General features: G+C 40.3%; 1 protein-coding gene across 1 annotated transcript in view; it reads left to right on the forward strand.

Annotated features, from left to right (window-relative positions):
* The window catches only part of gpr158b (G protein-coupled receptor 158b), a 60,797-nt gene that overhangs the window by 13,823 nt on the left and 31,018 nt on the right, over positions 1–15,956 (forward strand). Inside the window, exon 3 of the mRNA XM_029454265.1 lies at positions 11,584–11,686. Within this exon, the coding sequence (XP_029310125.1) occupies positions 11,584–11,686 (103 nt within the window). The remainder of the gene's footprint in view (positions 1–11,583; positions 11,687–15,956) is intronic.

Below are 15,956 nucleotides of genomic sequence, written 5' to 3' on the forward strand. Positions count from 1 at the left end.
GGAGCTGAACAACTTTTATGTTAACACTGCAGTTTTTCAACTCTATTTATTCTGCGTGATGGGAAACAACCTGTTTTGTGTCCTCTCCTCTGTTGGGAAGGCAGTTTAGTGAAGCCTGTGGAGCTTTGCTAATGTCTGGCAATTTATCCTTTAAACGGTACGTCTCGCTTAAATTAGATTTTCTTTTATTTACAAGTTGCTCATGTGATAGTAAGGATCATTTCTGGCACTCAAATATTCAAGAATTAATAAAAAAAAATGTTTGAGTCACTTGGGGCAACACAACAAGCTGTAAACAAAGAAATGTTAGCAAACATTTTCTTATTTACACATCCAGCAGTAACGGAGCAACAGCAGCATTCATTTTAGTCGTGTTTCCAACCACATGAAACATGTATGTTGAATATTTATCTTTAGCTTGCCAATCGCTCATCTACGATCACCAGTGTTGGTGCTGACTGCCTGACCAGAAATCTATAGTTGTGAACTCAATGAGGAATGTTTAATATGTTTCAATAAAGTAACCATTTAACTATGACTTGTAGTTTAAATGTTCTGGAGACGGACGACCATCCTTTTGCTCAGCTACATTACCTTCTTCTACTTCTTCTTCTTGGCCTTTTTTGTGGTCTGCCCAGATAGAGCGAGGCTGTGGAGGAAGGTTGGATGTGTCACCATGAACCAAATACAAGACTTCATGCATTATGGATAGTCAGTCGTAGGGGAAGCATCTTACATAAGGAGCCACAGCTTATATAATTAGACGAGGATGAGAATGATTAGTGTGGGTGATTTGTGACTGGATGCATCTGAGTAGGTTTATGTTTTATTTGTGTGTTTTTTTAAATGTAAGTAAGCATCAATGTGTGTGCAGTGTGTTTGCATAAGCATGTGTGTGTGCGTGTGTGCTTTCTCCCCGCCCGTCCTGTGAAACGTGCCGCTGGAGATAAAGGGCTTCAAAGGCAGAGCTCTGCTAATGAGTGTAAACTGCTGTGACAGCCAAGGAGGGTTACCCCTTCTGTCTCTCCTCTCGCTTTCTCTCCTCAATCAGCTACACTTCCTCTTCCTGCTCTTTTCCACACTCTCTGTTTCCATGGCTATTCACACTCTCCCAAATCTCCCTCTATCTTTGGCTATCACTCTCTCCTCGTCTCTCTTTTACTCTCATGATTTCCTTTTTTTGCCTTCTCCGTCACCCTTATATCCTATCTCTGTGTTGAAGCCAATTACCTCCTCTGAGGAGGGGCAGAAAGACAAGCCAGAAATTATCCCTCCATCTGTCGACATGTCCTGCTCTGCTTTTGCCAGCCTACAAATTAAATCATTATCTGAAGTTACCAAGTTATAATTGAGAAATACTCTTCAACTTCTTTTACTGCTTCAAAGTAGGGATGCACGATAGATCTCGGGGCAGATAAATTATCGGCCGATAATGAGAAATGTATATTGTTTATTGTATTATTCCGATAATGAAATGATAGCTGATCAATTATCGGCCGATAATACCAAGCCAAATTGCTTTCATTGACTTGAAAAGCGCAGCATCTACACACTCCGATACTGTAGGTGGCGGGATGCCTCCTCAAAGTTGGTTTGCGACCCGCCAATAAACACAGAGCAGAAGAAGAACAACGTGGTGACTAGAGAGCCAAACATGTCGCCGCTGGTGTGGATGTTTTTCACAGTTTCAGAAGAAGACAAGACATAATTGCAATTTGCAAAACAAGTTTTTTAATGCACGTCACCCGAAAAAAAGGAATGAACATTTGAAGAGTCAGAACTGTGTTTGTTTTTGTTGTTAATAGTGACGTCAGTTAGATTGTGTTAGGTCAGAGCTATGGAATATTAAATCCATCCATCTTTGCTCACTACATCTTAGCCTTTCTTACCGTCAGGTGTGCAGAAACTACAGGTTGTGAACTTCTTAACATATATGTGAAATGATCTGTTATCGGTATCGACCATGAGAATGTAGGCCATATCGTGCATCGCTAGTTTAAAGGCTGCAGCAATGTGCTCTCCGGCATAATTAAGTGACCTCTGCTTCTATCATAGCAGTGCACACTTCCGAAACCTGTGGAAATACCTTCGTGCAGACACAGAAAGCACAATCAGACAAAGAAACAGCATCAACACTATTATTTCTAGCACCAGTTTAGCAACTGTTTATATGTAGCGACGTCTGAGTTCCTCTATTCTGAAAAATTCATTAACTCGACTCATGTGGCCCTTCTGTGCCCCGCTGCAAGACACCAGGCATTGCAGTCTCAGGCTGTGTGTGGTAAAAAAAAGTGACATAAATTAAATATTTGTCTCTGCCTTACTGTGTGTTTTTTTTTGCAATCCTTATCCGCTCTGGCACATTGCGGTGAAAGTAGAGGATTTAAGCTTCATAAGTCTTACAGTCAGTATAAATACTGCATGTAAGGAAGGGAATATCCAACTGAATAAGACGCTGCGGAAGCTTGCAGAATGTTAGCTGTAATGGATGTTTACATTGAAGCACTATGCTGGATTTGGGGTTTCTTCTAAGATATGTCATTCTTTATTTGTCAGGTAAGCAGACACTTGCAGGACCTGTTTTTTTTACCAGGTAAAAAAAGGTGACTTACGGAGCAGAGGAGACAGAAAATAACCAAGTCTTAGTCGTTTCCTGTTTTACTCTCCTTTTTCGGTTTTGTTCTGCCAGAGGCTCTCTGTCTCTCCGCGGGGAGTTTGTAGCTCTACAGCTAAAGATGGATTGAAATGTTTCAAGACTTACTGCATCTGTACACCAATTGTCAATGCATGTGTGTGTATTTTTATTTATTTTTTCCATCAGAGAGATGTGTTTATTAAAAGCCTCATTTCGAAAAAGGTCAAACAAAGGTAAATACACTCAAATTAATGAAGCACGTTTTACTGCACAGCTGTGAAAATGAAGATATATGCACAAGGACATTTGTCTTTTGGGGACACGCATAAAAGAGCACAAATTCACATTGTGAATTAACACACATTACCGTATCCATTAAAGCCAATTGCCATCTGGATTGATCCCATTCACTGCCATGACTGTGACACTAAGGGGTTTCTTTCCAAATGGGCCCACTCACGCAAAACCTGCATGCCACTGCAGTGCAATGTGTTTGGTGTGAAATCATCGAACAAGAAGTGTGTGTCATAATTCAGGTTCATTGGTTATTTCTTCCTGTACGGTACAAGACACACAGTGAACACACAGTGAACACACAGTCCAGATAAAAGCTGAGCAGCACTATTTAACAAGAGAAATGTATTGCTGGGCCTTAGTTCGTATGAAAACCACATCAATAATACAAGCCCACGCATAGTTTAGCTTTATGATAGTCAGTTGTTTTTTATACTATCGCACTGGCCGTAAACACTTTTTATTAAAAAGGGAATTTTGCAATATCTTTCCATTTCTTAAGAAAAGACTGAGCGGAAATATATGGTAAATATCTGCATCTTCCTTCGTCTCAGTGAATATCTCAAAGTTCACAGACTTAAACTTCACTCATCTTTGACAATGACAAATTGTAATATTAACCTGGAAAGACAAGAGGTTATCTGAATTTAGATGTGACACTGCTGCAAACAACCTGTTAAAGAGTTTGCGCGAGATGTATGGAAAGACATGTATCATTTTTGACATCTGAAATTATAATTAAGAAAAGGGGAATTCCACCAATTTAGCAAATCAAAATCAGTTTGCAGAACTACTCTGCCAGAAAAAGGAGGAGCTCTTCAAAGTCTGATGACATTACCAGGGATATCTCTTCTCTCTTTTCCACATCAAGCCCGGGTTACAAATTATGGGCATGAAGTTTAAAAGAGATGGCAGCGAGGGTCTAATTATAAAGTGCTGCTGCCAAGTTGCATTTTGGGGCATAAAGCCAAAATGAGCTCCCTATCTCTGGCAGTGGCAACACACTGTAACAGTTGTGCAGGTCATTGTTGATCTTCCAGGTTTTCTTATGCCTGATGTCCCCTCAGTGCAAACTTTAGGATGCAGTCTGCCTCCATTCAACGCACAAAGCCCAGCCATTACAGTAACCTCTGTCTAGTTTCTGCGATGATACTCTTTAATCAGAAGACACCACATCTACCTGGTTTCACTCCCAACTCCAAAATACCGACGCACGAGCCAACCTTTAGCGTCTGTATGAGACGCACCAGGCTTTCAACCAACTCCAATGTCCCTATGACATGGACGCAGCAACTGAGCGAGAAAGTAGGCGTTGGGCGGGTCGGAGTTGATGATGGGTCAAATAAACTTTCAAAGACTTTCACCCAGCACACCGCTGTTCTTATTTTACCGTACTTTTGTTATGTAGCTTACCTACTTAACTAACAGCAGTTATTTTATGTAACAAACATACTTATTTGAACCAAAACCACGATATGTTGTGTAATTAAACCTAAACAGGAAGTAAATCTACGTTGGACATTTACTTTGAAACAGACTGTAACGAGCGGAAACTGAAATGTCCAACACTGACGCTAGAAGGGTACGTAGAGCGTCATATTCAGAAGCGTAGGGCCACTGACCAAGTTGTCTGTATTTGACGAGCTGTGAGTGAGAATGTTGCCTTATAGCCTTCTCAGCTATTTATTGTGGAAGGCCTCAATCCTTTTCATTCTCCTTTCCACACGATGGACCTGAGGTTGCTGTCGAACAGCAGAGCTGGTCTGTGGTTTTTAGGCTGTATTGCTTGGATGCCCAGATGTTTCAGAGTGAAAACACACAGTCCTCGCTGAAGGCTTCCTGAATAAGTTGTTTATCAAATCTGGTGCAGGAGGCAATATATTAATGTAGTTGTTGCTTCTATTTCAACCACGCTCTCTTAAACTCGCCTCTTACAAGTCCCCCAACTATCAAGTTACTAAATGTGCTACTAAATATATACTGAATTGCTGGAGAAGCCCTTTAATGCCTGCTTTCTGGTAAATTCTTACTTAACTGTGATCATTTACCACTGCTATCAATAAACACCATATAAGTTAACAAATATTTATAATGTTTTTAACAAATCTGTAGGTAACCACTGAAGTGTTTTTTAGCAAATACAGCATATTTCTCCTTTGATCTTTAATTAAAAATGATGACGCATGCATTGTAGCATGAAGTGAGGAAGGAGAGCGGGAGGATGAGGATGCATATAGGATGGAGAGCAGGATGAGGGAGGGAGACAGGGAGGGAGGGATGTGGAGTGACAGCAGAGAGGGACAGTCGGCGGGGAGGATTCATCCTCCACAGAGAAACACCATTCACTCTCTAATCTGTTGCCTGCAGCTCAGCGGCTGCCACGGCCAAATGTAAGAGCCTGTCAAGTCGGCAGCAGCAGTTGGATCTTAATTGAGTGAGGCCTCCCAGTCGAGTTTACGTAGGAGGCTGGGGACCACCCACCCAGATGTCTGTGTGGGAAACTCGAGGGGCTCATCTCATAAGTCTTAAAATGCCAAGTGAGACTTGCATTTCACTCCTGACACATTTCCTAAGGCTGCACAGCCAATCAGTGGTAACATTTTGAACATTTCTTCCTAACTAAATATAAATCACAGCCCTGAGTTTCTGGATTTACAATCCCGTCACCTGTATTCTCTCAGCTAATGCCCTTTAAGGATGGAGGGAGCCCAGCAGCAGCACTAAGCCCTTCTGGTGACTCTATCTCTAGTCTCAGCCCTGTAACCTTAACAAGCTACCAATCAATAAGTGGCTATATATTGCAGTTTTTCGTGGAGAAATTCCAGACAGGCTTTAGTCCAAGGTCTCCTCTACTCAGACATCCAGTGGTTGGTAGTCTTGTGAAACAGCAGCAGGCAGATTCTATACCCAGGGGACACGGTGATTGTAATGCTTTTAGGGTTTAATGCTTTCTGTGTATTTATAGATCTCTGAGGGATGCAGAGTGCTCTCTCTCTCTCTCTCTCTCTCTCTCTCTCTCTCTCTCTCTCTCTCTCTCTCTCTCTCTCTCTCTCTCTCTCTCTCTCTCTCTCTCTCTCTCTCTCTCTTTTCCTCGCTTGCCAACTCCCATCTTGGTGTTGCGTTTACAGATTTTTATCAAATTGTACGGTTAGAAACCTGAGGTAACACACGCTGCTGTCCAAACATGAGGGGCTTTGATGTGAAAGTTACAGATAATTCATTTTTAGGTTTCACGCTACTTCAGTATCGTATTCACTCAAATGTGAAGAATGTTTTATAGTTTTACACTTCACCTGAGAGTATTAAGAGCTATTGTTGAGTGGTGTTGTACTGGAGACTCTGCTAAAACCTGTGTGTGCTTGTTACATCAGCAGGTGCCTGCTGGGGTTTATGTTTTGATTATTGCTTCAATATTTGTATAGTTTAAGTTTGAATACTATTCCCAAACATTTTCAAGGGGAAAGACATCCTAAAAGATTATCTTAAAAAACAGATGGGTATAGTTTGGTGTATGTTTTAATCCTGGAGATAGTGGACATATTTCCAGCTGAGACACAATGGACTTATTGTATTGAAACATATACAGTATAATTAAGGCATTAGTCTGTCCTTGGGAATCAAGGAGAGCAAGTTCTTCCTATACTTGTCACTAAACAGTAACATTTGTCTCTTATACCCTGGGTCCATCCTAGAAAGGCAAGAATTAACAGCAGCCATATAAGACCAAATGTAGTCACTAGACTATTTCTGTGCTGCGGAAAGTGCATTTTCACCTAGCTTGTTGGTTTCACACTTTCCACATTTCCAATTCCAAAAACAATCTTGGTAGGTGGCTTCAATAATGGGGATGTTATCTTCGTACATAGTTAGCTAGCTATCTAGCTAGTTCCACGAAAAATAGTGACAAAATATGACAATAAAAATGGCGACAACTGTGGATGAGATTGCCATAGTTGTACTGGTTGTTTGTAAGTCGACACTACGAACAACTCTTAAATCAGCAGATTCATTTGATTGCTGTAAAAAACGCCTTAACAGCCACTGCTGCACTGTTACCGATTGTTAAGCGCAAAACAAATGAACCTCCTCTTGCAAACAGAAATTGGCAAAATAAACGCAACGCCAGGCGTGTGTGCCTGCGCCCAGTTTCAGGAAAATAGGGCACCTGACAACTGTATGCTTATATTTAAATAAGTTGCGTTAGCTAAATCACAAGATCACTGCTGTAACGCATAAACACTTGCAAAATGAGCATTTTAATGCTCAAGTGCCATTGATAAACTAGGACTGAAAAAATGCAAGGATCAGGTTTTGCCTCTTGAATAAAACATCCTCTCCTGGCTGTCATTCTCCAAAGATCAGTCTTTTCTGTCACGGTGCGGTTAAAATAAGCGCAGTACACACAACAGGCAGCTTTAATAAACAAAGCTGAATACTACAACGGTATAAAACACAACTGAGGGAGCAGGCTGAGGTAACAGAAAATAGGAGAAACCAGGTTGGCACGATGGAATCCCAGGAGCAACGCAGGGATGAACACAGAAGGAACAACCACACCAGGAAACATAGACGACGAACCGACAAGAAACAATGGGACACACAGGTGTATATACACAGACAACTAATCACAAGAACAGGACACAGCTGGAGGAGGAAGGCAAAGACAGGGCAGCAGGGTGAATAGATACAGGAGGATCAAATCAGGGCGGGGCAAACAAATCACAAAAGGCGAGAAAACAGACAGGAAGTAAAACACGACATGACACAAGGTGAGTGTTCTTTACAAAGTAAAACAGGTAACAGAAAAACTAAAAGCCAGGATCATGACACTTTTCTGTGATTGACAATGCAACCTTAAACCCTGTCAGCCAAGAAGTGAAATTAGAAGCCCCCACTGCATCCAGAGTAAGGTGCAATTATAAAATACTTACTCTTACTTTCAGCCTGCAGTCTGATGGAGGTGATCCATCAAACTGAGACCCGTCAAACGACCGCTTCATAGCACTTTCATGGTGGCTGAGGAAAAGGGAGGCTAGCCTTGGCACTGCTAAAGTGGCACTGTGTGTGTGTGTGTGTGTGTGTGTGTGTGTGTGTGTGTGTGTGTGTGTGTGTGTGTGTGTGTGTGTGAGAGAGAGAGTGAGAGTTGCTGCTTGAGTGTGTATAATTTCGCTGGAGTAAGCTGCACTGGTGATAGACGACATATGGAGCGGTGTGCTAGTGGAGCAGTTCAGGGGTATCGGGTGACATTAATCTAGTTTTGATGGTCCTTGTCGATCTCCTGTGTGACATGCATGTTTCCTGTATTATACTCATGAGATGTGTACTTTAACTAGTTCTGAGAGATGTATAGCCTCAAGTAATGTGGGTAAGTTGGAAACGACAAAGATTCGGAGTTGGACTTCTGCTGGGACAGAGGGTTCTGGCTGAAAAAGTAAACTATTACCCTTTTGTTGTGGCGAATACTCCTCTGGTACAAGATTGAAATAAGTGGGGGTATTAAAGTCATGTGCACTTATGTATTCTACTTATTTAAAAAGCGCTTTAAAATGTACTTGGGAACCAAAAACTGCTTCTGCTGTGATAGTGCAGACAGGTTTAATAAATGCAACGATTTCAAATGCTCAGAGCCCAATGAAATAAGCATCATATTTCATCCTGGCCCACCTCAGTGTCCCTGGGTATGTCTTATCTTAATGAGTCTCCACTTCCTTTGGAGTAAGCAGAAAATAAGTTCATAACAAATGGCGGTGGTTTATGTCTGCATTAGCGTGAGTGTGTGTGGTTGGTTGTGGTTGGGTATGTCTTCAATTAGCTATGTATCTACATCTATCTATCTATCTATCTATCTATCTATCTATCTATCTATCTATCTATCTATCTATCTATCTATCTATCTATCTATCTATCTATCTATCTATCTATCTATCTATCTATCTATCTATCTATCTATCTATCTATCTATCTATCTATCTATCTATCTATCTATCTATGTATGTACGTACCTACCTACCTACCTACCTACCTACCTACCTACCTACCTACCTACCTACCTACCTACCTACCTACCCATCCATCTATCTGTCTATCTTCGTCTATTATCTTTTCGGCACAGCAGATGTTGAAAGTTTCAAAGTTGGACTCTGACTGTGTTTGAGGCCCTCGGGGAGGCTGAATCCTCGGCTCACCACCTGCTCCTCCACTCAGAGAGGTGAAAAAATCCTGGCCAAGAACCAGATTCATTCTCGTTTGGAGGAATAACATTTTTATCAAGCAGCAGCTCAAATCTGTGTCCCCTTCCTATGTTTTGTAGACTTAACTGTAATTTCACCAGTATGCTCCTGAGAGAGAATACCCACAAATACTCACACATGCACAGATTTGTCAATTTCGTTTTTTATTATTAATATATATATATTATAATAATGCTGGGTTCCAATTCATGATTTGTATGCAAATTGTGATTTAACAAATGAGAGAGCCTGCATGGAAATTACATATTTTGCTGCAGCAGCACCACATTATGATGTTTGGACAGTTGAAGCAAAACGCCTACAGTCATGTTTGTGCCAAGCTTTCTGAGGACTCACTATTGTTTTTGTCTATTCATGACAACTGTGGACATTTAGGTCATACATAATGTGAGAATCTACCTTATTTGCATAAACATAGTGAATCTGCTTTGCCTCCATTAGGGACAATGAGATGCTAATATCTATTGCAGATCTATTTTTAGTCACGCTAGCGATGACATTTTGATCACCACTTTAGTCCTGACTGAAATATTCCAACAACTATCGGATCATTTGATAGTGAGGATGTATCTCACTTACTTTAGTGATACCCTGACTTTTCCTCTAGCGCCACCAGAGAATCTGTACTTTGTGTTTAGTGCTAAAAAAGGTGAACATGGTGAATACCTGCTAAACATCAGCATATTAACCTTGTCGTTGTGAGAACTATAATGTTAATAATACACCAAACAGCACCTCTAAAGCAACAATGTATTTTATTTTGTTTCATATATTCGCAAATAAAATTTAAAATTGTAAAAAGTTGTTAAATATTGAACCAGCCTTTGAGCCAGGCTCGCTGTTCCCCCTGCTTCCAGTCTTTTTGCTACGCTAAGCTACATGCCTCCAGGCTATAGATGTATCTCCATATTCAGCAGACATGAGAATTATATCGATTTTCTCATCTAACGCTCAGAAGAAAAGCAAATATGCATATTTCCCAACATGTCAAACCAAGAACCTGCTTTGAAAAAAATAAAAACTCTATTAGTGACTGTCGCAGATTCATGAAGTGTTCGCTAAATATAGCCCCGCTGTTCTCCACAGCAGCCGTCCCAGAGGAGATATACTGTTTTTACTGTAAGCATGCAATGTAATGCACTATTTATGAATGTTCATGTCAAATTTATTGCAGCTTTATTTTCGTACAGGGATATGTGCAGTCACAGGAGTGTAGAGAACCCACACTGGAGCCTGTTTCTGGGTGCCGTTGAGTGTGTTTTCGCTCCAGATGGTGCGTAAGCCCATGTAGCTCCCAGAATTATCAATGCAAACTGGAATTATGCAGACGCGCTTAAATTCTGCAAACAACCCTTAATTCTTTATTTGGATATTAATTAGTTTCCTTGTTACTTGGAGAAGCCCTCTGATTTCCCCTGACACCACACATTTTTATAACTGGGGCATCTTCTGCTTCACGCTGAAGAAAAGCATGTCGACGATGTCGGAGACTCGATAACATGATTGAAACAAGTTCATTAACTGAGACCACTGCATCGGGCCTGATGAGGAGCGTAATCATCAGCCGGCAGTGGAAACACAACTGTACTATATTCTGTTTATCTGTTGTAACTCGAGACCCTGCATGATATTCAAATTCTTTGATTTCAGTGAAAGATGAAGAGTCTGGGAAACACTGTGTGTAGTCTTTTACATTATAAATGATTGATGATGATGAATGATGATTTTCCTGCAATTGTAAATCAAATTTAATCATTTTAAAGCATTCTGTAGAGCCATAAATGCAAAAATATATATATATATATTTATGAATCTGTGAAGAGAACAATCAACACAATCACTGTTTATGTCTTTGCAACGATTAAAAATTCGACCTCATGTTTACTTGACGTCCATTGTGGTTCACTTTCATTTCTAGATGATATAATTGGCTGTCTTTATTACTGTAGGGCTGTGGCTAACAATTGTTTTTAATTAATCTACAGAGTGTTTTTTTGAATTTGGCCTGTACAACTTCAGAAAATAATGAACCATTTCCAAGAGCCTAAGGTGACTTCCTCAGATATTCAATTTTAAACAACTAAATCTTAGAATTAGGAATATAGAGTACAATAGAACAGATAATGTAGGAGACAGATTGTGTTGTTACTGTGTCTTATTTAGGCTTAAGTCCTAAACACCAGAAAGAATTTCATCATTTTACTCCCACTTGCTTTTGGATTCAAGAACCAAAACAAAGCTGCGTTGGCTGAGTCCCCTGATCATCCCCCTCCTTCCGTTGTTTCACATTCACGTATTTCCTCTTCAGCTTTTCACTTTTGTACCCGTGCAACTAACTCCTGTGATATTCCTGTGAATTATGTGTTAATGTCTCGCTGTCTGTCTCTGCATTTTTTCTTCCAGTGCACTCCCATCATCGGCCATGGATTTGTGTTGGACAAGTACAAGTGCCAATGCAGGAGAGGATTCTACCATCCAAGCAGAGTGGCGCTCAATGGCTTTAAAAGTAGGTTACAAATCCCTCTCTGATATAAAAATACATATTGCAGCGAACTGTCAGAACAAAACTTTGAATTTTTCAAAAGCAAGCTTTTGGGATTTATGAAAAACAACAAACATCTTTTTTTTAGCTGAGAGCCACACATTTAGTTTGATATTCTTCTTATGTCTTTGAATGGGTATCCTAAGGCCTGTGAGGTGATGAAGCCTCAAGCTTCAGTCAAAGGATTTCGACTGCTCTTATTGTGGAAACGTCTACTATGTCTCTATTCTGAGCTCTAGTGGGAGCCACAGGTGGCTTCTGAATCACATACCTGTTGGATAATGAGGTGGCTGTATAGACAGAGAACACAAGATGGTGGAATAAACTTGAATAAAGGATTTGTCAAAACTTTAATTGACTGTAATTAAGCACCGCAAGCCTAAGTTAGCCTCCTATTGTTACGCCTGACAAGCTTTCTATTCTCACACGGCACATAATGGTAGATTGACCATTTAACATTCTTAGTATTTTTCAGCTATAGCAATCTAGTGTAAGCTAATGCTAATGCTAAAGCTCTTACATGTTTCCAGCTGAACCCTGTAGAAGACAATGAAGGATTGTTCATTTATTGCAGGGTCAAATGTGATGGATAAAAATGTAATTAAAATGTAATTTGTTTTATTTGGACAATCAACACATTTGATTTAGGCTATGCTTTAATTGTTTAAACAGTAGGCTATGCTTTACTTTTACAAGAGAAAAGGATTTGATGATGAGAGGCAAGTTTCACTGGAGTTAGTAGAGTGTAACGTAAACCTCCCCAAACCAAATGAAGAGCAGAACAAATCTGTTTACATTACTCTAATCTCTTTGGATCCCACAGGGTGGATGCTCCAGTCCCAAGTCCTTATTCTAACAAAACATGCAACCGCACAACATAACGCAGTTAGCTAGTAACACTATGTTACTACTGTAAGCTAGCTAGCCGGATATGCTAATGTTAGCAGTTAAAGGTTAAAGCAGATAAACAAGCTGTTTAATACACTCCTTCCACTTTCACTTTTGTATTTTTGTTTTTGTAAAGGCCAAAAAAAAACAATACTAATAGCCTACTATTTATTAGCTGTTGGAAATCCTTGCGAGAATCGCTGTCTGGCCACCTATCCTAAACATAACCATTCGATGTCAATGCCTGGTCATAACCATCTTGCAACAGTTTTGCAAATCAACCATCCAGACCCGACCAATGCTTACGGTTCCTAAGCTATGTTTGGTTCGAGACAGGGGTTTAGTGAATGGTCATTTGAAATAGTTTCTCCTCACAAAGATCTGACTTATCATTCGTATACATCTTTACTTCCTTATTTTGATTTAGATGTGACAGATACAATGAATATTGGCTGCAAACTTTTTTTTAAAGTGCACACAACATGACTTTGGACCTTTCCTCCACTGATGTTTCTCCTTTCACTCTTGCAGTTTTCAAGTATATCCATAACTTTACCTGCCTGCTCGTGCTTTGGATTTGAATGCCTATAGTCTGACAGCTTGACTTAAAGCGCTGCAGTGTCCTCGGGCAGAAAGCTTGGCCCTGATGAGCGAGATAATCAAGCAACTACGGTGGTTTTCATCCCTGACTCCAACAATACAGCACCCCGAGGGGGATGATATGCTAAACTGGAGCTTTATTGTAATGCAGCGTGATGAGGCCTGAAGTCAAACGGCTCCGTCTGTGAAGAGACTCTTCATTTTCCAAACCCCATGCCGACCCCGTCATTAAAAATCACTGCTGCTCAGATTGGGTCACAGTAGCTGGTGACCCTGAATTCCCCCACTGGAACCTGTCTGATAGTCCTCGTGCATCCCAAAACACAGACCAGACTGGAAACAGATGTTGTATTGTTCCCTAGAAACAGGCCAAAAGGACAGATGTCAGAAAAAGAGAGAAACACTAGTCTGCAATACGAAATTATTCTGAAATATGCAGTGGAACCTCACGAAACATGACATTTGACTTGAATGTCACAATCACACTTTCTGCTGGTGATCTTACACATTTTGTCCAGTAAGATTAACAAGACAGATCCTCGATCAACCCTAAGCACACGTCAAACTGACTCACGTTTGCACAATTCATTGAACAGCCATAACACACAGTAACTGTACTCCCAGTGCTTTACACCCTGACCAGGTCGCTGTCAGGTGCTAACTAATTTGTAATCTGAGCTAAGTGGGAGGTTTCCTACTTGAGATAATACACTTTCCACTCCGCAGTTTAAAGTCCAAAAACAACTTTTCATGTTGATCTAACAGTCTCAGTTATTTTGGTTTGTTTGCATCCTGCGATTTTATTCATGACATTGGTCAGAAACTAGAATACCACTAATACTTACGTGGCATCATGACAAGGAAATGTTTGGATCTTTCATACTCTGTGCGGGTTTCTCCGTACAGATGTTTGTACTTCCTGACTTTTGCCACTGACTTCTGTAGTTGAAAGATTGGATGTGCCAGACAGGATCCCTGCGTGTGATTTGTCTGATGGTGTTCCGTCACTCTGGACACTTGTGACATTCGCGGGCACAACAAGCTTAGATCATGCATTATGGTCCTTGAGCTGAGTATAGGCCATAAACCCACAGAATAAACATGAAAGACCAAAAAACAAGCAACACAAGTTTAAAGTTTTCAATTTAATAGTTAAAATTGAGGAGATTGTGTAACTACAGTTGTAAAAATGCATCACAACAAAACCACAGCAGCTTGAAAGACTAGCAATCCCTTCAAAGGTAATGTGATGGAGGTGCTGCCTTCCCTTGACCCCAAACATACAGTATGTGTGGAATCACTGGGAACATCTCTTCCTCTCTTTGTTTCTATCCTTCCAGCATTTATTATGATGATGATGATTTGACCTTCTACACTCAAATCAGAGAGCAGACTGTGTTCCCAGATGTCTGAAAGAAGAGCAGTTTCGCCCCTCCAATAATCACAAAGCCGTACATTATTTAGAGATGCACAGATCTGAACAGATTCTAAAAAATCGACCATTTTTGTAAAATATTTGGCTGTTCGCTAAAACATGGTACTCAATATTCATACATTAGAGATTCATCAATCTCAAAAGTGCATTCAAAATGGGCCAAGGGAGCTTCCCAGATATTTGTCCAGCACCTTCTCATTTAATGTATTTATTACTTGTATTATTCCACTAACCTCCTGGCACTATTGATTTCCTCCCAGACCTTTGACAGTTACTGTACACAGCTATTTCTTTTAACACTCAGTTTGGACTTTAAAAAAAAAGAAAAATTCCAGGTGGGGTTTTGCAGCTAAACTTGTAGATACATGGATGAGGAGTATAAAGAGCAGCAGAAAAAGACTACAAATACAGATATTTACCAGATACAGATTGTTCTCATACACTGTTCGTAGCTACTGTATACCCCAGACTGTAATTGGTATATATCCCATAAAATCAATTTTTATGTAATCCACGTGATTGTGGAGGTAGGGATGGGTCCAAAAACATGAGACTTTCAGACAGAAGGTCGCCATTCGTGTCCCGTGGAAAACCAGAATTGATTTATTCCACACGTAACTTCCCTACTTAAGTAAAGCATTTCAACTCAAACTTATTTGCCACGTTACTTAGACACTTGTGTACTTATTTTAACCCAGACCTCAATCTTTTCCTAAACCTTCCTAAAGTTGTTTCCTTTGAAGAGGGAAGTTTATTTTGAAAAGACTGTGTGCATGTAACAAGCGGAAATTGAAACCTAAGATTTTCACAAGATATCACACGTAAGTTGTATGACGTTGCATCCTGGCACCATTTAAACTCACACTGTGAGTCAGTGAATGCTTGAATACCAGAGAAGATAAACAGCTTAACTGGGATTCACAGCAAACAGGCGAAAGACAGTGAGAGGGTGGATCACAAGTCATTCTGTTTTCACGGTCACCCTTTCTTTTCTAAACCCTTAAACACAGTGAGGCTAACTGGAAAAACAAAACTTCTCTGTGTGATGTCTTACATCAGTGACTGCATGATTGCTTGATAAATTGTTTATAATGTCTATTATTATGTCTGAGTCGATTCCCACTTAACTTGTTTAATCATTACGCGATTACTTTTCTCACGTTCTCTTGCAATCAAGCTGTACTGCAGCTCTGTACGGCTTTACCACAGTGTTTGCATATTGTATAAGCTCTGGGACATACAGAGGAATTACATGCTTATCAAACATCATTCCCAAGAAGAGCTGCATTGTGTGTATGTGTGGCGAAAATG

The sequence above is a fragment of the Cottoperca gobio genome, chromosome 17 (assembly GCF_900634415.1).
Source record: "Cottoperca gobio chromosome 17, fCotGob3.1, whole genome shotgun sequence".
Lineage (NCBI taxonomy): Eukaryota > Metazoa > Chordata > Actinopteri > Perciformes > Bovichtidae > Cottoperca > Cottoperca gobio.